The 24,544-nt window shown below is 39.5% G+C and overlaps 1 protein-coding gene and 1 long non-coding RNA gene across 6 annotated transcripts in view; both read left to right on the top strand.

Annotated features, from left to right (window-relative positions):
- Positions 1-11,618, top strand: part of LOC138988932 (uncharacterized) — a 33,967-nt gene extending 22,349 nt beyond the window's left edge. Inside the window, exons 2-4 of the long non-coding RNA XR_011465208.1 lie at positions 315-474; positions 953-990; positions 11,518-11,618. This is a non-coding gene — a long non-coding RNA (uncharacterized lncRNA). The remainder of the gene's footprint in view (positions 1-314; positions 475-952; positions 991-11,517) is intronic.
- Positions 1-24,544, top strand: part of MFSD14B (major facilitator superfamily domain containing 14B) — a 132,367-nt gene that overhangs the window by 33,684 nt on the left and 74,139 nt on the right. For all 5 annotated transcript variants that reach the window (XM_070376057.1, XM_070376056.1, XM_070376059.1 and 2 more), the window contains one exon: positions 16,094-16,189. In XM_070376057.1, the coding sequence (XP_070232158.1) occupies positions 16,094-16,189 (96 nt within the window). The remainder of the gene's footprint in view (positions 1-16,093; positions 16,190-24,544) is intronic.

Raw genomic sequence — 24,544 nt, 5'->3', positions numbered from 1 at the left:
TTACTTCTTTCATTTTACATTTGTATCTTTTTCTCTGAAACAATGAAAATCTTTGTTCATAGAGATAATAGCATGGTAACTTATTTACTGTGCTATTAGATGCATTTGAAGTTTCAGAAAATAAAAGTGTTTCTAGTATCAACAGGATTACTTTAAAACAGCTTACTTTTTGTGTGTGTGTGTGTGTGTGTGTGTGTTTTTCTAATTTTTTGGATCCTTAGGACGTGCATTCAAATTCTGTATTTTAAAAAGCAACTAAACAACACCTTGATACACAGGTTGATTTATTTCATTTGGATTTAATTATGTTTTAGGTTCAGATGGTAAAGAATCTGCCTGCAGTGCAGGAGACACAGGTTCGATCCCTGCGTTGAGAAGATCTCCTGGAGAAGGGAATGGCTACCCACTCCAGTATTCTTGCCTGGAGAATTCCAGGGACAGAGGAGCCTGGCGGGCTGCATGGGATCACAAAGAGTAGGACATAACTGAGTGACTTTCACTTTCAAAGCATCTATAATCCTTTGTTGCAAAAGCAAATATATAAAACAAGATGTGAAATCTTACTCCATCTGTCACTCCCATTTCTCTCCCTCCTTCTCATGTATGTAACTGATTTTCTTTGGATACTGCTTTGGATGCTTCCTTCCACCTATGTTTTGTATTTTATTATAACCAAATGTATGTGTGTGCATAGGTATTAATAGTATTTGATCTCTTGGATTAAAAAGTAGTGTACGTGCCTTGCTTTTTTTACTTAACAACATATTCTGATCATTGCTACGAAGCAATATGTTATCACTGTATAATACTCTAGTGTGTGGATTTACTATAGACTATTCTGGTAGTACTTTACTGGATGAACTGAGTCCCTTGAGGGGGAAACCCTATTGAAGTGTTGCAGAGCCCTGTCTATATGACACCTCATATTATTCCTGTTTTGTCTTTGGCACAGATCCCTAAAGTGGAATTGTTGCTTTGAAGGATAAATATGTAAGTAATTTTGCTAGATGTTGCCACATTGTATGATTTTTCATGCGGTTAGCAATATGAGGGAATATTGTCAAACTTTGGAAGATTGCCTGATCTGACAATGAGACATTATCTGAGTAAAGCTCAATTTGCAGTTTTCTTATTATGAATGAAGTTGTTGAAGGGCTATTTGATACAATACCTTATTCTATGAAAAGTTTGTCTTTTGCCCATCTTACTGTTGGGTTTTTAGTCTTCCTTGATTTTTTTTTTAAAGAAGCATCGTGTGTGTTAGAGACATTTGTTGATTAGCTCATGTAATCTGAAGTGTTTTTTTTTTTTTTCACTCACAGTTTATATTGCTTTTTTATTATAATATTTCTTATTGATTATAACTTAAAGTGTGTTTAACTTTTGCCCCTACAATTCCACTTTCAGGAATTTATCCTAGAATACTGTACATTTGTATATATAAAAGGACATTAATTGTCCCAGCAGTTCTACTCCTTAATGCATAGCCAAGAGAATTATGTTCTACAAAAATGTGTACATCAGTGTTTATACTAGCATTATTTGTAATAGCCAAAGGTAGAAAGAACTCGTGTCTATTAAACTGATAAATGAATAAGCAGAATGCAGTACATTCACATAATGGAATATTATTTGACCATAGAATTGAATAATGAACAATGATGAACTTTGAAAATATTATGCTGGATGGAAACAGCAAGACACAATAAGCCACATGTTGTATGATTCCATTTGTGAATTCTATTTATATATGATTCTAGAGTAGGCAAATCTGTAGAGACAGATTTAGAAGTTAGATTGTTACTAGGGGATGGGGTGAGGAGAAAATGGGGTATGGGACTTCTTTTTGGGTAATAGTTTTAAAACTTTGTGAATATATGGAGAGGTGAATTTTATGAGAAGCAAAAAGCAAAGGAGAAAAGGAAAGATGTAAGCATCTGAATGCAGAGTTCCAAAGAAAAGCAAGAAGAGAGAAAAAAAGCCTTCCTCTGCGATCAATGCAAAGAAATAGAGGAAAACAACAGAATGGGAAAGACTAGAGACCTCCTCAAGAAAATTAGAGATACCAAGGGAACATTTCATGCAAAGATGGGCTCAATAAAGGACAGAAATTGTATGGACCTAACAGAAGCAGAAGATATTAAGAAGAGGTGGCAAGAATACACAGAAGAACTATACAAAAAAGATCTTCACAACCCAAATAATCATGATGGTATGATCACTCACCTAGAGCCAGATATCCTGGAATGTAAAGTCAAGTGGGCCTTAGAAAGCATCACTACGAGCAAAGCTACTGGAGGTGATGAAATTCCAGTTGAGCTATTTCAAATCCTGAAAGATGATGCTGTGAAAGTGCTGCACTCAATATGCCAGCAAATTTGGAAAACTCAGCAGAGGCCACAGCACTGGAAAAGGTCAGTTTTCATTCCAATCCCAAAGAGAGGCCATGCCAAAGAATGCTCAGACTACCACACAGTTGCACTCATCTCACACGCTAGTAAAGCAATGCTCAAAATTCTCCAAGCCAGGCTTCAGCAATACATGAACCATGAACTTCCAGATGTTCAAGCTGGTTTTAGAAAAGGCAGAGGAACCAGAGATCAATTTACCAACATCCACTGGATCATGGGAAAAGCAAGAGAGTTCCAGAAAAACATCTATTTCTGCTTTATTGACTATGCCAAAGCCTTTGACTGTATGGATCACAATAAACTGTGGAAAATTCTGAAAGAGATGGGAATACCAGACCACCTGACCTGCCTCTTGAGAAATTTGTATGAAGGTCAGGAAGCAACAGTTAGAACTGGACATGGAACAACAGACTAGTTCCAAATAGAAAAAGGAGTACGTACGTCAAGGCTGTGTATTGTCACCCTGCTTATTTAATTTATATGCAGAGTACATCATGAGAAACGCTGGGCTGGAAGAAGCAACAAGCTGGAATCAAGATTGCCGGGAGAAATATCAATAACCTCAGATATGCAGATGACACCACCCTTACGGCAGAAAGTGAAGAGGAACTAAAAGCCTCTTGATGAAGGTGAAAGTGGAGAGTGAAAAAGTTGGCTTAAAACTCAACGTTCAGAAAACGAAGATCACTTGGGCATCTGGTCCCATCACTTCATGGCAAACAGATGGGGAAACAGTGGAAACAGTGTCAGACTTTTTTTGGGGGGGCTCCAAAATCACTGCAGATGGTGACTGCAGCCATGAAATTAAAAGACGCTTACTCCTTGGAAGAAAAGTTATGACCAACCTAGATAGCATATTCAAAAGCAGAGACATTACTTTGCCAACAAAGGTCTGTCTAGTCAAGGCTATGTTTTTTCCAGTGGTCATGTATGGATGTGAGAGTTGGACTGTGAAGAAAGCTGAGTGCCGAAGAATTGATGCTTTTGAACTGTGGTGCTGGAGAAGACTGTTGAGAGTCCCTTGGACTGCAAGGAGATCCAACCAGTCCATTCTGAAGGAGATCAGCCCTGGGATTTCTTTGGAAGGAATGATGCTAAAGCTGAAACTCCAGTACTTTGGCCACCTCATGCCAAGAGTTGACTCATTGGAAAAGACTCTGATGCTGGGAGGGATTGGGGGCAGGAGGAGAAGGGGACGACAGGGGATGAGATGGCCGGATGGCATCACTTACTTGATGGACATGAGTCTCAGTGAACTCCGGGAGTTGGTGATGGACAGGCAGGCCTGGCGTGCTGCAATTCATGGGGTTGCAAAGAGTCAGACACGACTGAGCGACTGAACTGAACTGAACTGAAACATTTTTAGTGATTATCACTAACCAAATCATGAGAGAACATTAGACGAATTCAAATTGAAGGGCATTCTACAAAATAACTGCTACGTATATACCAGTACTTCTTGAAAGTGTTAAGATCATGAAAATATAAAATAAAAATCTTAGGAATCATCTCAGGTTGGAAAAGTCTAAGGAAACATGAGAACCAGTTCTCATGAGTCTAAACATGAGTTTAGAGTTTTAAACTCATAAATATGAGTCTAAGGAAACATGAGAAAATGCAGTGTGAAATCGCTGATTAGACCCTAAACTAGGAAAAATAAATTAGTGGGGAAAAAGTGAATTCACATAAGATTCATGAATTAGCTAAAGTAGCATAGTGATGTTTGCCTCCAGATTTGAATAATATACCATAGTTATTTAATATGTTAACATTTGGGGACACTCGTAAGGGATATACAAAGACTCTACTGGTTTCTGTATCTTTAAAATTATCTTTAAAATGTTTTAAAATAAAAATTATTATTTCAACAACATTAAAAAAGACAAAACTCCATTGATATCCATCAACATGGAATGGGTAAAATAATGGTATTTTCATACAGTGGAATACAGTGTATCAGCTACAGAGAACAAGAATTTGTATACAGTGACATGGGAAAATAGGTTAAGGTATTCATAAAAAAGAAAGAAGATACATTTTCTGTTACCATTTATATAAAAGAATGTTTTTACCTATAATGTACATGTGTAAAAATATTGACGCATTTCTAGCATCGTGATTGCCTATGGAAAGTAGAACATATATTAATTAATATATTCCCTTACTTTAATGTTTTATGACTTTTGTATGTTCATGTAACAGTTGTAAGGTTTTTATGTATGTCTATTCCATAAAAAGGAATGCAGAAAGATAATTAACTCATTAGCGATAGCTTACGGTGAATGGTGTGTTGAATTCGAAGGAGAAGGTCTCCGAAGGAGAAGAATTCACTCTGGGACCAAAGACGTAGCCTCAGTCATTCAGAGCTTTGTGTAGCAGAGATTTTATTAAAGTGAAAGAATAGAGAAGAGCTTTCAGTGAAAGGCACTGGAAGGGGATAGGAGTATACCCACCCTTGCTGCTTTAGTGGGATATTATATATACCTCAAGGTATATATACCTCAAGGCAGTGAAAGTTTTACCAGGCTCCTCTCCCTCAACATACATCTTGAGATAACATCAAAACAAGATTAACCAAGGGGAACAGGTCTCTGAACAAGATGTCTTTGGTTGGGATATATTGTATCCATATAATCAAGGGCATAGGTTTTTGAAGAAAAATAGGTTTCTGAATAGGTACATTGTTTTGTTGTATAATCATTAGCTCTGGGGTTAGAGTTAGTCTTAGACAAATAGATTGTTGCCATAGCAGCTCACAGGCCTAAGGGGAAAGAATGTAAAAAAGGGTTGCCTCCTCCTCTTCCTCAAGGGCCCTGGACTCTCTATCAACCTACCTAAAAATTAACTGTCTTAGTATTGAAAATTATGACCAACCTAGATAGCATATTTAAAAGCAGAGACATTACTTTGCCAACAAAGGTCTGTCTAGTCAAGGCTGTGGTTTTTCCAGTAGTCATGTATGGATGTGAAGGTTGGACGGTGAAGAAAGCTGAGTGCTGAAGAATTTATGCTTTTGAACTGTGGTGTTGGAGAAGACTCTTGAGAGTCCCTTGGACTGCAAGGAGATCCAACCAGTCCATCCCGAAGGAGATCAGTCCTGGGTGTTCATTGGAAGGACTGATGTTGAAGCTGAAACTCCAATACTTGGGCCACCTCATGCGAAGAGTTGACTTGTTGGAAAAGACCCTAATGCTGGGAAGGATTGGGGGCAGGAGAAGGGGACGACAGAGGATGAGATGGCTGGATGGCATCACCAACTCAATAGACATGGGTTTGGGTAGACTCTGGGAGTTGGTGATGGACAGGGAAGCCTGGTGTGCTGCAGTGCATGGGGTCACAAAGAGTCGGACACAACTAAGCAACTGAACTGAACTATTAGTCTCTACTGTTTAACTCTCTTATTAGTCTCTACTGTTATATAAAACATTAAGATAAAAGAGAAGTGCTAAGTCCAAGTATTTAATTCCCTTAATAATGCCTTTCATGTATTTGATATTTTGGCTTTTTGTGTTAAGCTCATTAGGTAACTTTTAGGATTATATGTGCAGTGATTCATTGGCTGATTGCTGTGTCTGGCTTTGAATGAAGTCCAGGGAGTACTTGTTTTGCATTGTGTATTGTTTTGATGACTAGTTACAAACTCCTGTGGTCAGAAGGTAAAGAGTCTGCCTGCAGTACAGGAGACACAGGTTTCATCCCTGGGTTGGGAACATCTCCTGCAGAAGGGAATTGCTAGCCACTCCAGTATTCTTGCCTGGAGAATTCCATGGATGGAGGAACCTAGCGGGCTACAGTCCAGGGGTCACAAAGAGTCAAAGACAACTGGGTGACAAACATTTTCACTTTTTTACAAACTCCTGCGTAGCCAGAGTGATGTTAATCCTCTAGGTATGTCTCCTGAGGAGAGAATCACAGTAGGCTTAATTAACAGAGCTGAGAGTTGAAGTTGTTTTCCTTCTTAAGCATACAATCTTAATTCCTCACATTAAAAAATAAAAAAATGAGTGCTTACTCTTTTCCTATAATGAGTAATATACAGTCTTTTAAACAGAATGCTATGGACCATGCTTTTGATTTACTTACAAGTTAACTTTGAATATCCTAGGAAAATCATCACTAAGTTAAAAAATAACTCCTGTAGAAAGCACCCTGGAGCACCCTGTGTGTGAAAGGAAACTCTAAAACAAGTCTAGACCTTTGGCTGCTCTTGGATGTCTCTATCTGGGGTTTATGTTTGAAAGAAATAGGTCTTAATCTATATGGGCCTCTCATCATCTTTAATAACACAGAGTCCCTTTCCTTCAGTTTCAGCCGCTTTTATAGATCTTCTTCTCCAAAGGAGGAAAAGAATGCTCTTTGGGGGTCTCTTACATGATTTTGAATATTCACATGCATATATATGTGTGTGTAAGTGAACTCACTCAGTCGTGTCCAACCCTTTGCAACCCCACAGATTATAACTTACCAGGCTTCTCCGTCCATGGAATTTTCCAGGCAAGAGTACTGGAATGGGTTGCCATTTCTTCCTCCAGAGGATCTTCCTGACCCAGGAATCCAACCCAAGTCTCCCGCATTGCAGGCATATATATATGTACATATAAATTTTCTTTAATTGTGGTAAAATATAGATAATATAAAACAATTAAGATATTAAATTTTAAGTGTACAGTTCCGTAGTATTAAGTATATTTGCATTGTTAACAGAACATTTTCATCTTGCAAAGTAAACTATACCCAGTAAATAACAATTTCCTCTTTCACCATACTCCATCTGTCATCCACCATTCTACATTTTGTTTCTATGTTCAGCTACTCTAGATACCTCATATAAGTGGAACCATAAGGTATTTGTTTTTTAGTGTGTGTGACTGGTTTATTTCACTTAACATAGTGTCCTCAAGGTTCATTCATGTTGTAGCCTGTTTCACAAGTCCAGATGTCACTCTCGTTCCCCTGCTCCCACCACCGTTCAGTTCAGTTCAGTTCAGTCGCTCATTCATGTCCTACTCTTTGTGACCCCATGAATCGCAGCACGCCAGGCCTGCCTGTCCATCACCAACACCTGGAGTTCACTGAGACTCATGTCCATCAAGTCAGTGATGCCATCCAGCCATCTCATCCTCTGTCGTCCCCTTCTCCTCCTGCCCCCAATCCCTCCCAGCATCAGAGTCTTTTCCAATGAGTCAACTCTTGGCATGAGGTGGCGAAAGTACTGGAGTTTCAGCTTTAGCATCAATACTTACAAAGAAATCCCAGGGCTGATCTCCTTCAGAATGGACTGGTTGGATCTCCTTGCAGTCCAAGGGACTCTGAAGAGTCTTCTCCAACACCACAGTTCAAAAGCATCAATTCTTCAGCGCTCAGCCTTCTTCACAGCCCAACTCTCACATCCATACATGATCACAGGAAAAACCATAGCCTTGACTAGGTGGACCTTTGTTGGCAAAGTAATGTCTCTGCTTTTGAATATGCTATCTAGGTTGATCATAACTTCCTTCCAAGGAGTAAGTGTCTTTTAATTTCATGGCTGCAGTCACCATCTGCAGTGATTTTGGAGCCCCCAAAAATAAAGTCTGACAGTGTTTCCACTGTTTCCCCGTCTATTTCCCATGAAGTGATGGGACCGCATGCCACGATCTTCATTTTCTGAATGTTGAGCTTTAAGACGACTTTTTCACTCTCCACTTTCACTTTCATCAAGAGGCTTTTTAGTTCCTCTTCACTTTCTGCCATAAGAGTGGTGTCATGTGCATATCTGAGATTATTGATGCTTCTCCCGGCAATCTTTATTCCAGCTTGTGCGTCTTCCAGCCCAGCATTTCTCATGATGTACTCTGCATAGAAATTAAATAAGCAGGGTGACAATATACAGCCTTGACATACTCCTTTCCTATTTGGAACCAGTCTGTTGTTCAATGTCCAGTTCTAACCGTTGCTTCCTGACCTTCATACAAATTTCTCAAGAGGCAGGTCAGGTGGTCTGGTATTCCCATCTCTTTCAGAATTTTCCACGGTTTATTGTGATCCATACAGTCAAAGGCTTTGGCATAGTCAATAAAGCAGAAATAGATGTTTTTCTGGAACTCTCTTGCTTTTCCCATGATCCAGCGGATGTTGGCAATTTGATGTCTGGTTCCTCTGCCTTTTCTAAAACCAGCTTGAACATCAGGAAGTTCACGGTTCACATATTGCTGAAGCCTGGCTTGGAGAATTTTGAGCATTGCTTTACTAGCGTGTGAGATGAGTGCAGTTGTGTGGTAGTCTGAGCATTCTTTGGCATTGCCTTTCTTTGGAATTGGAATGAAAACTGACCTTTTCCAGTCCTGTGGCCACTGCTGAGTTTTCCAAATTTACTGGCATATTGACTGCAGCACTTTCACAGCATCAGCTTCCAGGATTTGAAATAGCTCAACTGGAATTCCATAACCTCTGCTAGCTTTGTTTGTAGTGATGCTTTCTAAGGCCCACTTGACTTCACATGTGAACTAATTTTTTGTAGCTTAGTGTTCAAAAAATAATTTCTCAGAAATTCTTGTTTCTCTTTGTAACCGCAAAAGTGAAAAGTGAAAGTGAAATCGTTCCGTCGTGTCCGACTCTTTGCAACCCCATGGACTGTAGCCTACCAGGCTCCTCCGTCCATGGGATTCTCCAGGCAAGAATACTGGACTGGGTTGCCATTTCCTTCTCCAGGAGATCTTCCCAACCCAAGAATTGAACCCGGGTCTCCCACATTGCAGGCAGACGCTTTACCATCTGAGCCACCAGGGAAGCTCGTAACTGCAAATACTTATAATAAATATAATGATTACTCCATCTATTTTTTAAAATAGAAGTAAAAAAGGATGTTTGTGATGGAGGTTATTCTTTAATCTCACACATTTTTCATTGAGTTGTGTTTGGACTAAGGGTGAGATTGGGGAGTTAGAGGAGACTCAAAACAGTCTTGAGTTTAATCATGAGGGCAAGAGGGTGGTGTTTATATCAGTTCCTATTAGTATTTGCTTTTTATAAGGAACTACCCTAAAATTTATTGACTTAAAACAAGTTTTCTTTGGATTAGCAGTTTCGGTTAATCTCAGTGTGGGGTTCTTCACTGCATTTTTCTTTTGGGGCGGGGGGTGGAGGTGGAGGGAGTTACTCATACTTTTTCAGTCATCTGCTGGCTTGATTGGAGTTGGATGATCTCAGCTGGCCTTGCCCCTGTATCAGGCCCTTGGTTTATCTAGACGGCCTCATAGGGAGAGTCTCATATGCTCTCATCCTTGTATGCCTAGATGGGATTTCTCTGAAGTCTTGAAGGCCTCTGGAGGCCTTCATCAGAGGTATGTGTTGTTACTTTATCTGATATATGTTGGTTAGATCAAGTTGCTAAGCCCCTCCATATCTCAGGAAGTGGAGAAATAAACCTAATGGAATTGACAGCACAGTCATACTATTAAAAGGTTTAGTGTACAGGAATAGGAACAATCTGTAGTTCATTTTTTGAAGTCTTCTACAGTTCTTCCCTGTAGCTGAAATGGTAAAGAATCTGCTTATGAGACAGGAGACCAGGGTTCGATCAATCCCTGGGTTGGGAAGTTCCTCTGGCAAAGAGAATGGCAGTCCACTCCAGTATTCTTGCCTGGAGAATTCCATGGACAGAGAAGCTTGGCGGGCTACAGTCCGTGGGGTCACAAAGAGCTGGACATGACTGAGCAACTAACACACATACACACACAGGACTAATGGGATGAGATTTGTATTTTAGAATGATCACTGTTGAGTGTAGTGTCAAGAATGATTTGGAGCACGTAGTGAGTTAAGAGTCAAGGTGGGATCATCATCTGTGGGAGAGATGTGAATGTGTAAAGACATCACATGCTTTTCATCCTGTGCTTCAAAATATCTCAAGATGTCCCATACTGATTTATAAAGGGGCAAAATGCAGAGGGATTTAAGTTGGCTTAAAACTCAACATTCAGAAAACTAAGATCCTGGCATCCGGTTCCATCATTTCATGGCAAATAGATAGGGAAACAGTGAAAGACTTTGTTTCTGGGGACTCCAGAATCACTGCAGATGGTGACTGCAGCCATGAAATTAAAAGACTCTTGCTCCTTGGGAGAAAAGCGGTGACCAACCTAGACAGCATATTAAAAAGCAGAGTTTGCTGACAAAGGTCCATCTAGTCAAGCTATGGTTTTTCCAATAGTCATGTATGGATGTGAGAGCTGGACTGTAAAGAAAGCTGAGTGCCAAAGAATTGATGCTCTTGAACTGTGGTGTTGGAGAAGACTCTTGAGAGTCCCTTGGACTGCGAGGAGATCCAACCAGTTGATCCTAAAGGAAATCAGTCCTGAATATTTTTTGGAAGGACTGATGCTAAAGCTGAAACTCCAGTAACTGGCCACCTGATGCAAAGAACTGACTCTTTTGAAAAGACCCTGATGTTGGGAAAGATTGAAGGCAGGAGGAGACGGGATGACAAAGGATAAGATGGTTGGATGGCATCACCGACTCAATGGACATGAGTTTGAGCAAGCTCCTGGAGTTGGTAATGGACAGGGAAGCCTGGCATGTTGCAGTCCATGGGGTCACAATGAGTTGGACACGACTGAGTGACTGAACTGAACTGACTGATGACTGAAAATGGAGAGGGGAGACATTGAACTGATCCAGAGAGGTTTTGCTACATCATGCTCAACTGGAAATAATTAAAAGTTTAGTAAATCGTTTCTAATTAGATCATAATTTAAAGAAGCATGTGCTGCTTTTTTCATCAGCATACTAGACACGGAGAACTTACAGAAGAATTGGAAAGAAAGCAGATTTATTTTTGCCACCGTCTCCTATATAGTTGCCTACACAAAATTCCCACTATATCAAGGCCTGGCTGTCAAGATTTGCTAGGGATGAATGATAATTAAGGTAGTGTACATGGAGATGAAAGAAAGTGTTTGCATTTTAGAAGAGATGTAAATTTAAACAATTTTTAACTGACAGATATAAACATTTACTATTTGAACAAAAGGCGGGTTGTCTATTTTTTTTGCAAGGTGTTAAACACAGCATAATTGTCTAATGGTATATGCCCGCAAACTGAGTGCCTGTTTTTATATTTAATTAGCATTGTAGCCACGTGGATCTCTATCCCAGTGGTCTTCATAAATAGAACTTGCCTGGGAAAGAGTACTACACTAAACCACAGAAACTGCAAATGAGAAAAAGGTGACCCTCCTTTGCTTCCTAGTGTGAGCAGTTTTCAAAGGTTTTGGGGTGTTTTTATTTGCTTTTTAAAAAATTCTGTGTGCATGATGATTGATAAAATGAATGATTTACAATGATAGTTATGCAATTTGTTGACATATATTCATCCACGTTTTGAGAATAGATTCTTTGCAGTGTGGGGTGGGTAATTTAACTGTAGATAATTTGGAAATTATTGGTAAATGCATATAAGCTATTTACTTTTTAAAATATATTTTTATCATTACTTCTGCTTTTGTTTTCATTCTGTAGATTTTAAAACAAATTACAGATATCTTCTGTTTAAAATTTTAATACATTAGTTTGTGACTCTAAGATTTAAGAACTTAAAGAAGTCTTCAGTACCATTATTACGATGAGTATAAGTCTTGAGTATCACTTAATACCTATTCTATTTCCAAATTTCTATGATTGGGTTGATGAAAAATAAATTGATCTAAGAAAGAAATGAAAATTTTTGTTTGAGCTAAGCATGAGGTTTTTAACCAGGAGGAGCATGTCAGAAAACTCTGAAAATCGTTTGGTCCATACACAGTTATATCATTGCACTTCTTTAGAGGTCAAGAACAGTTATATCCAGTGTTTTTGAGACAGAGGGGCTACACATCAACTATCATATTATTGACAACTTTCACAATCCATATCAGAGAGCCGTGTGACCCCTTATCAAGAAAGAATGTTATATTTAAGGTGTTATCTTAGGAGAATATTGCCATTTATGGATGAGGGGAAATTTCTACTGATGGGAAAGATTTGGTTGATGCATAAGGCAGACAAACTATCCACAGTGGGGAGAGGGGAGGGCAGAGAAAATTTATTATGTTTAATTTTTTTTTATCTTGGTTTAAAATGTGAGTTTTACTTCACAGTTGACTCCGTTTTTCCCGTTGGTCAAAACCCAAAGTCTACATGTTGCTTTTGGCTAGTATTGGTCAAATTTGTTTTACTCTGTATACTAATGTAGTATGTGGTTCTTTTTATACTCTCCATACCATGTCTTTGAGGAATATGGGTCATTTTTTCTAAATTCTAGATTTTGTGGTGTAAGAGACCAGAGAAAAACCATTACTTTCCAAAGAGCTCCTTCTTCCATCTCACCTGCATTTTGTTGAGGGCTTGTTATAGTGGGTTGCACTATTTGGAGTACATCTCTGAACAAAACAGATTTTAAAAATCCATTTCCTTCATGGCATTTACATTTCCAGTCTAGGGGAGGTAGACAGTAAACAAAAATGAAGTTTGTTAGACCTCTTGTAGAGAACCATAGCAGATAACAAAGGATATAGGGAGTGCAGGACCATGTTGGATGTGTCAGATGTGTGGTTCCATGCAGTAGGAGCCAGGGAGGGTCCAGAAGAGGATCAATTTACATTTAAATGGTTGCTCTGGCTACCTTGCAAGAGATGAAGGAGCTAGGATGAAAAGCTACTCTATAGTTGGTGCAGTTACAACTCAGATGGGACTTGAACCCACCTCTGTTTTAATTGAGATCCCACACCTGGGCTCAGGACTTAATGAAGCTTGGGTTCTTAATGTTGTGTTACAGAAGGAGTTTAGTGATGGACAGACAGAGTCATGTCCGACTCTGCAACCCCATGAACTATAGCTCGCCAGGCTCTTCTGTCTTCCACTGTCTCTTGGAGTTGGCTCAGATTCATCTCCATTGAGTCAGTGATACTATCTAAGCATCTCATCCTCTGCTGCCCCCTTCTCCTTTTGCATTCATTCTTTCCCAGAATCAGGGTCTTTTCCAGTGAGTCAGCTTTTTGCATCTGGTGGCCGAAGTATTAGAGCTTCAGCCACAACCCTTCCCATGAATATTCACAATTGATTTCCTTTAGGATTGACTGGTTTGATCTCCTTGCCATCCAAGGGACTCTCAAGAGTCTTCTCCAGCGTCACAGCCAGAAAGCATCAATTCTTGGATGCTCAGCCTTTATGGACCAACTCACATCCTTATATGACTACTGGGAAAACATAGCTTTGACTATACAGATCTTTGTTGGCAAAGTGACGTCTCTGCTCTTTAATATGCTGTCTAGGTTTGTCATTGCTTTCTTTCCAGGGAGCAAGTGTCTTTTAATTTCATGGCTGCAGTCACTATCTACAGTGATTTTGGGACCCAAGAAAATAAAATCTGTCACTATTTCCACTCTATCCCCTTCTATTTGCCATGAAGTGATGGGACTGGATGCCTAATCTTAGTATTTTTAATGTTGAGTTTCAAGCCAGCTTTTACACTCTCCTCTTTCACCCCCATCAAGAAACTCTTTAGTTCCTCTTCAGCTTCTGCCATTAGAGTGGTATCATCTGCATATCTGAGGTTGTTAATATTTCTCCCTGCAGTCTTGATTCCAGTTTGTGATTCATCCAGCCTGGTAGTTCACATGGTGTACTCTGTGTATATAAGTTAAATACACAGGGTGACAATGTATGGTCTTGTCATGCTCATTTCCCAATTTGGAACCAGTCATTACATGTCCGGTTCTAACTGTTGCTTCTTGACCTGCACATAGGTTTCTCAGGAGACCTAGTTGATTCTAACCAGTTTATGTTCTATATATCCTAGGCTATGTCATTCTTCTAAAGATTGTGCCCTCTACCCTCCTGTTTCAAAACCTGGTTTGAAGGTTGTGTTATAATAAAGATCTTCCTTTGTTTTAATTGTTTGGTGCTTAAATGGTCCTTTTTTGTTTTTAAAATTTTGTAAAATGCTTTCTGTTTTGCAAATGTCTTATTTAAGTGGCATTTAAAACTACTTATTAGTTGTTGCAAAAATCTAGAAATTTACAAATTTGGATTTTTAATAACAATTGTTCTTGGCCTGAAAATTTTGAAAATTTTCAAAACAATAAAAAATTAGAAGAAGAGTAAAATGAATAGTCATTCCCTTCATCAAGGCTCAACAATTAACAAAATTAAATTTTGTGACATTTGCTTTCAAAAGTATACATGTACCTTCTTTTTTGATAAATCATTTGATAGCCGTAAGTTGCAGTAACATTAATGCCATATGATTATCTAATATATATTACATATTCAAATTTTTTCCTCTCGTCTCCTTTTTATCCAGGATCCCCCATTTGGTTGTCATGACTTGTCTCCTTTAATCTGTACTAGTCTCCTACCTTTACTTTGGTCTTTTATGACATTGACATTTCTAAGGAGACCTGGCTGGTTGTCTTATAGATGTCTCATAATCTGAATTTGATCATTTACTCATGGTTAGATTCTAATTAAACCATGCAGATATGCTTTTACCTTTTGAAGTATGAAAAGCATGGGAAGAGTGGGGATTTTACAGAGTCTTTTGTAAGTATCACTTCCAATACAAAATGCTAATAAAGCACTTGATCTTGTAATAACCATTGTCACAGAGTCAAAGAACATTAATTCAGTGGACTTTTAGATTTTATCTCCAGAGTCATAAACTGAAGAAAATTAGAATAGGCAGTTTTAAAACAAAAGGGAAACAGAAAGCTAGATTTTGACACCTTTATGTATCAAAGTGTGTTTTCAGATTTGACCTAATCCTTATTGTTCCTCCCCCAGCTCCTATCATTTTAAATCATCTGTGCTGCCCCTGAAGCTTTTTAGTGTTGACTCCCTGTCTGCCTCTCTCAAGTAACAAGGGCAACTTCAGACTTAGGCCAAATGGCTAAGGAACCCTTAATTAGTGTCTTCAGACAGAATATTCAGGTCCTGGAACCTGAGTCTCTTAAAGGCCCAGTTGATTTTCTACCAGAGTTCCAGTGATTTGCATTGACAGGCCAAGTAGAAAGTGTATAATCTTGACATCTTCCATAAGGGAAGATGAAGAAATCAGGGATACCACAGAATGAAGCTTTATCTTAAATAATATCAGTTTAGTTGCTCAGTCGTGTCCGACTCTTGGCGACCCCATGGACTGCAGCGTGCCAGTCTTCCCTGTCCATCACCAACTCCCAGAGCTTGCTCAAACTCATGTCTATTGACTCAGTGATGCCATCCAACCATCCCTTCTTCTATTGTCCCCTTCTCCTCTTGCCTTCAGTCTTTCCCAGCATCAGGATCTTTTCTAATGAGTCAACTCTTCACATCAGGTGACCAAAGTAATGGAGTTTCAGCATCAGTCCGTCCAATGAACATTCAGGACTGATTTCCTTTAAGATTGACTGATTTGGTCTCCTTGCAGTCCAAGGGACTCTCAAGAGTCTTCTCCATCACCACAGTTCAAAAGTATCAATTCTTTGGTGCTCAGCTTTCTTTATGGTCCAACTCTCGCATCCAACATGACTACTAGAAAATAGGTAGGACCTACCCATATTATTTAATATTATTTAATATGGGTAGGTCCTAAGTTTATACAGTTTGTGTGTGTTAAGTACCATTTTAGGATAATGGGTTTCTTTTAACTGTTTACTGTTTTTCATAATAATTTTCCTCTTTTTTTTTAGCTACAAGGCTTTGGCCGACCAAGTGTATACCATGCTGCTGTTGTCATCTTCCTTGAATTCTTTGCATGGGGCCTGTTGACAACCTCAATGTTAACTGTAAGTATTCCTGAATCAAGTCCTTGTTTATGAGAGCAGAGACATCCTTAAGCATATGAGCTGTATATCTAGGTATGTGTTTGAGAGTAGCTCTTGACAGTAACTTAAGACTGTTTAATTGTGTTGTTTCCACTGTAGACTGTGAACCACTTGCAACAAAATATCTGCTTATTAAATATTCTTGGATAGCAGGACTACTTCCATTGAACCAGAATCTTGGGAGTGCTTGTGTATGAACTCTAGTCTGCATAGTTAGGAACATCTTTTAGAAGTCCTAGAGGAAAACATTGCAATGCTTTGTTGAAGTTTGTAACTTACTTAGTATGGGTGTAACAGCCTTTGAGTTAAGAACATAGTAATAGGAGATTGGTAAGTACTATATAACAGTGACAGTGATGAATGAAAGAATGAAGAATTTCCATTTTTGGTAGCTGACCTATAGCCATTTCTTTGCAGAGACCATTTAATCCCTTAGCAAGAACTTGGAGGTCTGATATATGATGTGGTTAGAGGAAAGGGAAATGCTGAAGAAAAGATTGGGGTGCAGACTTTAAGTGACTAGTAACTACTTAACACTCAGTTTTAATAAAGGTATTTTTAAATTGGCCTTAAGAGTTCAGTTGTCTTAAATTGTTTTATAAAATTCATTGTTGATTAACTCTTCCCAGTCACCATTTTGCCTTACCAGAGAATCCCTTTGGATCTAGGTAAACTTTGTTCCCAAATTAGATTTAGAAAATAGAGAACTTGAGAGGGTGACTATTACCTTTATATATTACATTGCTATACACTTTTTAAAGTTTTTAATTCTTCTAGCACATTTAAAATTACATCTTGGATGAAATAGTAAGGTTAAACTGCCGGTGTTTTTAACTCTCTGTTTTATTCTTTTTCATTGCATTACCTTTTTCTTCATTAATCCTTTACTGTAGAAGGTTATTGGTTATTAGTTAATGAGGGATAAGTGGTCTCCATTTCAAGTTTCATGAGATCCTGCCTGCCGTGTTCTTCACTATGTCCCTAGTGCCTAGGGCTGCCTGGGACAAAGGTGTAAAATGTGCATTTTCTTTGAACAAATGTACGTGTTACAGGCATATGTGTCTTGAGTGATTGCTTCTCTAAGATATATTTTTAATATAAATATAGACACACCAGTCTATTCATTTTAACAGAGTGTTATAATTTAATTTTTGACCCGTGTTTTCTGATTCCCACCCCCTCCCAGTGTCTTTAGGTTACAAAGTTCAAAATAGTGCTTTTCTGATGCAACCAGTTGTCTATACTTGTAGTTATTCAGCAGGTTTCTCAATGCAGAAGTTATTCTGTAACCATTCTTTGTTTGTTAAAAATTCAAATTGAAATGAGGAATATTTTAGTATTTTTGATATCCTGTGAGAATTCTAACCACCTTCCAGACAATTAAAATCCTTGGGAAATTTTGAACCTATACCACATTATTGGTCAGTCAATCAGTCAGTTCAGTGGCTCAGTCGTGTCCAACTCTTAGTGACCCCATGAACCGCAGCACCCCAGGCCTCCCTATCCATCACCAACTCCCAGAGTTTACCCAAACTCATGTCCATTGAGTTGGTGATGCCATCTAACCATCTCATTCTCTGTCATCCTCTTCTCCTCCTTCCTTCAGTCTTTCCCAACATCAGTGTCTTTTCAAGTGAGTTAGGTCTTCGCATCAGGTGACCAAAGTACTGGAGTTTCAGCTTCAACATCAGTCCTCCCAGTGAATACCCAGGACTGATTTCCTTTAGGATGGACTGGTTGGATCTCCTTGCAGTCCAAGGGACTCTCAAGAGCCTTCTCCAACACCACAGTTCAAAAGCATCAATTCTTCTGCCCTCAGCTTTCTTTATAATACAACTCTCACATCCATACATGACTACTGGAAAAACCATAGCCTTGACTAGATGGACCTTTGTTGACAAAGTAATGTCTGCTTTTTAATATGCTGCCTAGGTTAGTCATAACTTTCCTTCCAAGGAGTAAGCGTCTTTTAATTTCATGGCTGCAATCACCATCTGCAGTGATTTTGGAGCCCCCCAAAATAAAGTCTGACACAAAATAAAGTCTAAACACTATGTTTCCCCATCTGTTTGCCAAGAAGTGATGGGACCGGATACCATGATCTTAGGTTTCTGAAGAGCTTTAAGCCAACTTTTTAACTCTCCTCTTTCACTTTCATCAAGAGGCTATTTAGTTCTTCTTCACTTTCTGCCGTAAGGGTGGTATCATCTGCATATCTGACGTTATTGATATTTCTCCCGGCAATCTTGATTCCAACTTGTGATTCTTCCAGTCCAGCGTTTCTCATGATGTACTCTGCATATAAGTTAAATAAGCAGGGTGACAATATACAGCTTTGACATACTCCTTTCCCGATTTGGAACCAGTCGGTTGTTCCATGTCCAGTTATAACTGTTGCTTCCTGACCTTCATACAGGTTCCTCAAGAGGCAGGTCAGGTGGTCTGGTATTCCCATCTCTTTAAGAATTTTCCACAGTTTGTGGTGATCCACACAGTCAAAGGATTTGGCATAGTCACTGAAGCAGAAATAGATGTTTTTCTGGAATTCTCATGCTTTTTTGATGATCCAGCGGATTTGGCAATTTGATCTGTGGTTCCTCTGCCTTTTCTAAAAGCAGCTTGAACATTTGGAAGTTCATGGTTCACGTATTGCTGAAGCCTGGCTTGGAGAATTTTGAGCATTATTTTACTAGCGTGTGAGATGAGTGCAATTGTGCAGTAGTTTGAACATTCTTTGGCATTGCCTTTCTTTGGGATTGGAATGAAACTTGGCCTTTTCCAGTCCTGTGGCCACTGCTGAGTTTTCCAAATTTGCTGACATATTGAGTGCAGCACTTTAACAGCATCATCTTTTAGGATATGAGATAGCTCAACTGGAATTCCATCACCTCCACTAGCTTTGTTCATAGTGATACTTCCTAAGGCCCATTTGACTTCACATTCCAGGATGTCTGGTTCTAGGTGAATGATTACACCATCATGATTATCTGGGTCGTGGAGATCTTTTTTGTACAGTTCTTCTGTGTATTCTTGCCACCTCTTCTTAATATCTTCTGCTTCTGTTAGGTCCATACCATTTCTGTCCTTTACTGAGCCCATCTTTGCATGAAATGTTCCCTTGGTATCTCTAATTTTCTTAAAGAGATCTCTAGTCTTCCCTATTCTGTTGTTTTCCTCTATTTCTTTGCATTGATCCCTGAGGAAGGCTTTCTTATCTCTCCTTGCTATTCTTTGGAACTCTGCATTCAAATGGGTATATCTTTCCTTTTCTCCTTTGCTTTTCGCTTCTCTTCTTTTCACAGTTGTTTGTAAGGCCTCCTCAGACAACCATTTTGCTTTTTTGCATTTCTTTTTCTTGGGGATGGTCTTGATCCCTGTTTCCTATACCTTGTCATGAACCTCTGTCCATAGTTCATCAGGCACTCTATCAGATCTAGTCCCTTAAATCTATTTCTCACTTCCACTGTATAATCATAAGGGATTTTATTTCCATCATACCTGAATGTTTTAGTGGTTTACCCCACTTTCTTCAATTTAAGTCTGAATTTGGCAATAAGGGGTTCATGATCTGAGCCACGGTGAGCTCCTGGTCTTGTTTTTGTTGACTGTATAGAGCTTCTCCATCTTTGGCTGCAAAGAATATAATCAATCTGATTTCGGTGTTGACCATCTGGTGATGTCCATGTGTAGAGTCTTCTCATGTTGTTGGAAGAGGGTGTTTGCTATGACCAGTGTGTTCTCTGGGCAAAACTCTATTAGCCTTTGCCCTGCTTCATTCTGTACTCCAAGGCCAAATTTGCCTGTTACTCCAGGTATTTCTTGACTTCCTACTTTTGCATTCCAGTTCCCTATAATGAAAAGGACATCTTTTTTTGGTGTTAGTTCTAGAAGGTCTTGTAGGTCTTCATAGAACTGTTCAACTTCAGCTTCTTCAGCATTACTGGTTGGGGCATAGACTTGGATTACCATGATATTGAATGGCTTGCCTTGGAAACGAACAGAGATCATTCTGTTGTTTTGAGATTGCATCCAAGTACTGCAATTTCAGGCTCTTTTGTTGACCATGATGGCTACTCCATTTCTTCTAAGGGATTCCTGCCCGCAGTAGTAGATATAATCGTCATCTGAGTTAAATTCACCCATTCCAGTCCTTTTTAGTTCTCTGATTCCTAAAATGTCGACGTTCACTCTTGCCATCTCCTGTTTGACCACTTCCAGTTTGCTTTGATTCATGGACCTGACATTCCAGGTTCCTATGCAATATTGCTCTTTACAGCATCGGACCTTGGTTCTATCACCAGTCACATCCACAACTGGGTATTGTTTTTGCTTTGCCTCCCTCCCTTCATTCTTTCTGGAGTTACTTCTCCACTGATCACCAGTAGCATATTGGGCATCTACTGACCTGGGGAGTTCATCTTTCAGTGTCCTAACTTTTTGCCTTTTCATACTATTCATGGGGTTCTCAAGGCAAGAATACATAAGAGGTTTGCCATTCCCTTCTCCAGTGGGCCACATTCTGTCAGCCCTCTCCACCATGACCCCTCCATCTTTGGTGGCCCCACACGGAATGGCTTAATTTCATTGAGTTAGACAAGCTGTGGTCCTTGTGATCAGATTGGCTAGTTGTCTGTGATTGTGGTTTCAATCTGCCCTCTCACACCTACCATCTTACTTGGGTTTCTCTTATCTTGGACGTGGGGTATCTCTTCATGGCTGCTCCAGCAAAGCACAGCCGCTGCTTCTTACCTTGTACGTGGGGTAGCTCCTCTCGGCAGCTGTCCCTGAGCTTCGGTGTTTGGTAGCTCCTCCCAGCCGCTCCTTGGACGTGGGGTAGCTCCTCTCGGCCACCCTGACCTTGGACGTGGGGTATCTCTTCTTGGCCGCCCTGACCTTGGACATGGGGTACCTCCTCTTGGCTGCTGCCCCTTAACTTGGGCATGGGGTAGCTCCTCTTGGCTGACGCCCCAACCAGGAACATGGGGTATCTCCTCTAAGCCGTCCTGACCTTGGATGTGGGGTAGCTCCTCTTGGCCACCCCTGTGCCATTGCCCAGCCAACCCCCTGCGCCTGCGTTGTCACGCACCCGTCCCTCTCCTCCCCTGCGCAGTTGCCAGCTGCTGCCAAATTATCAGATCCCTTTTAAATTTAATTGATTAGCTAAAGTGCCCCAGGGGCCTAGTATATCATCTTCTTTCTTATTGCCCAAAACAGATAATTTTCTTAGGGTTTCTGTGTCCCTGTTAGATCTGGAATGCAATCTTAGAAGGCAGCTAAAATGCTGTTCTACTGCCTCTTTGCAGATTCTGAGCAGTTTTACTGCTTACAAAGATTTGGTTAAAATGATTAGTTTTGTGAGAAGTACAGATTTGCTAGTGTCCCTCTACAGTGTCATAGACAAAGAATTGCTCAGTTAGTGAAAGTGAAAGTCACTCAGTTGTGTCGGATTCTTTGCAACCCAATGAGCTATACAATCCATGAAATTCTCCAGGCCAGAGTACTGGAGTGGGTAGCCTTGCCCTTCTCCAGGGGATCTTCGCAACCCAGGGATCAAACATTGTGGGCGGATTCTTTACCAGCAGAGCCACAAAGGAAGCCCATGTTTTCATGCTTTTTCTAAGCTTTTGGTGTTTATAAATTAAGCTAAATGTCTTTTACTTTCCTGTCTCCTCCAGACTTTACACCATAGTTGGGTAACTTTGTTTGTTTGTTTGTTTGTTGTTTTTTTTTTTTTGATGTGGGAGAACTGGTTTACTCCTATATTTGAAAAGAAAGATTTGCTCTGGCATACAACCTCCACTTTCTGCCTTTTCTGGTTGGACAGAGAAGTGATAGTATTAGGTTGTTCAAAAAGGAAGGGGCAAATACAAGGTTTGTTTTATGACAGCTGGAGTTTGTTTTTCTCTTCCTTTATGATGGAGTTTACTAATATCCTGTTTCCAGTTCTTGGAATCTTGATTCTGTCATCCACCTTGGTATAATTTCAGGATGATGGTTCATGTGTATTCCTTACCCCTGCCCCAACTTACGCTGTAGCTAGTAGATAGCAAGCACTCTGTTCTGTTTCCAGGGCAAGAAAAAGTCCTGAGATCAGAGTGTGGAGATACAGAGTGGTATATACATAATCATTTTTTGTACAGTCTGACTGCATCCTAGCATTCATTAGGACTGTTTTAAGTAGTGTAGAACAATTCACGTCTTTTAAAAAATATATATTTTTTGTTTTGTTTTGGCTATGTCTGGTCTTCGTTGTGGCACACAGGCTCTTCATTGTGGTGTGTGGCCTTATCTCTAGTTGGGGCATGGGGGCTGCCAAGCACATGACTCTAGTTGTGACATGTGCATGCTTGGGCTTAGTTGTCCCATGGCATGTGGGATTTTAATTCCATGACAGGGATTGAATCTGCATCCCCTACACTGGAAGGCAGATTCTGAACCACTGGATCACCAGGGAATTCCCAAGAATTTACTTATTATTTTCTCTGTGAGATTTGTTGCCTCTCTCATGTGGCCATGTCCTAGATTACAGCTTTAGTTTGTTAATTAGGCACCATCAGAAAGGTCTCCACCCCTAATATACTGAAGCAAAACCACAAAGTTGGCCTTACACAATGGCCTTAACCTTCCAGTAGTACTATTAGCTCATACATAAAAATGACTTATCTCTTGTCTTACATTCCTGTTTGATATTCTACCCTCTCATCAAAATGTGTATCCTTTTAGAGTGCCCGATCTCATTTTCATGTAAATAAAGTCATCTGATTAAATTTCTTTAAAAGTTTTAAAGTCTATTTAAATAGAGGATATATTTCAATAAAAATATGCTTAATATTAGTTCTTATGAGTGAAGAATTTTATTTTTTGCAATTTGCAAATTTTCTTTTTTTTTTTTTTTTTTTTTTTTAAATTTTATTTTATTTTTAAACTTTACATAATTGTATTAGTTTTGCCAAATATCAAAATGAATCTGCCACAGGTATACATGTGTTCCCCATCCTGAACCCTCCTCCCTCCTCCCTCCCCATACCATCCCTCTGGGTCGTCCCAGTGCACTAGCCCCAAGCATCCAGTATCGTGTATCGGACCTGGACTGGCAACTCGTTTCTTACATGATATTTTACATGTTTCAATGTCATTCTCCCAAATCTTCCCACCCTCTCCCTCTCCCACAGAGTCCATAAGACTGTTCTATACATCAGTGTCTCTTTTGCTGTCTCATACACCGGGTTATTGTTACCATCTTTCTAAATTCCATATATATGCGTTAGTATACTGTATTTATGTTTTTCCTTCTGGCTTACTTCACTCTGTATAATAGGCTCTAGTTTCATCCACCTCATTAGAACTGATTCAAATGTATTCTTTTTAATGGCTGAGTAATACTCCATTGTGTGTATGTACCACAGCTTTCTTATCCATTCATCCGCTGATGGACATCTAGGTTGCTTCCATGTACTGGCTATTATAAACAGTGCTGCGATGAACATTGGGGTACACGTGTCTCTTTCCCTTCTAGTTTCCTCAGTGTGTATGCCCAGCAGTGGGATTGCTGGATCATAAGGCAGTTCTGTTTCCAGTTTTTTAAGAAATCTCCACACTGTTCTCCATAGTGGCTGTACTAGTTTGCATTCCCACCAACAGTGTAAGAGGGTTCCCTTTTCTCCACACCCTCTCCAACATTTATTATTTGTAGACTTTTGGATCACAGCCATTCTGACTGGTGTGAAATGGTACCTCATAGTGGTTTTGCTTTGCATTTCTCTGATAATGAGTGCTTTAGAGCATCTTTTCATGTGTTTGTTAGCCATCTGTATGTCTTCTTTGGAGAAATGTCTATTTAGTTCTTTGGCCCATTTTTTGATTGGGTCGTTTATTTTTCTGGAGTTGAGCTGTAGGAGTTGCTTGTATATTTTTGAGATTAGTTGTTTGTCAGTTGCTTCATTTGCTATAATTCTCTCCCATTCTGAAGGTTGTCTTTTCACCTTGCTAATACTTTCCTTTGATGTGCAGAAGCTTTTAAGGTTAATTAGGTCCCATTTGTTTATTTTTGCTTTTATTTCCAATATTCTGGGAGGTGGGTCATAGAGGATCCTGCTATGATGTATGTCAGAGAGTGTTTTGCCTATGTTCTTCTCTAGGAGTTTTATAGTTTCTGGTCTTATGTTGAGATCTTTAATCCATTTTGAGTTTATTTTTGTGTATGGTGTTAGAAAGTGGTCTAGTTTCATTCTTTTACAAGTGGTTGACCAGATTTCCCAGCACCACTTCTTAAAGAGATTGTCTTTAATCCACTGTATATTCTTGCCTCCTTTGTCA

This window comes from Bos mutus, chromosome 8, assembly GCF_027580195.1.
Source record: "Bos mutus isolate GX-2022 chromosome 8, NWIPB_WYAK_1.1, whole genome shotgun sequence".
NCBI classification, from domain to species: domain Eukaryota; kingdom Metazoa; phylum Chordata; class Mammalia; order Artiodactyla; family Bovidae; genus Bos; species Bos mutus.
This window is presented reverse-complemented; position numbering and strand designations above follow the sequence as displayed.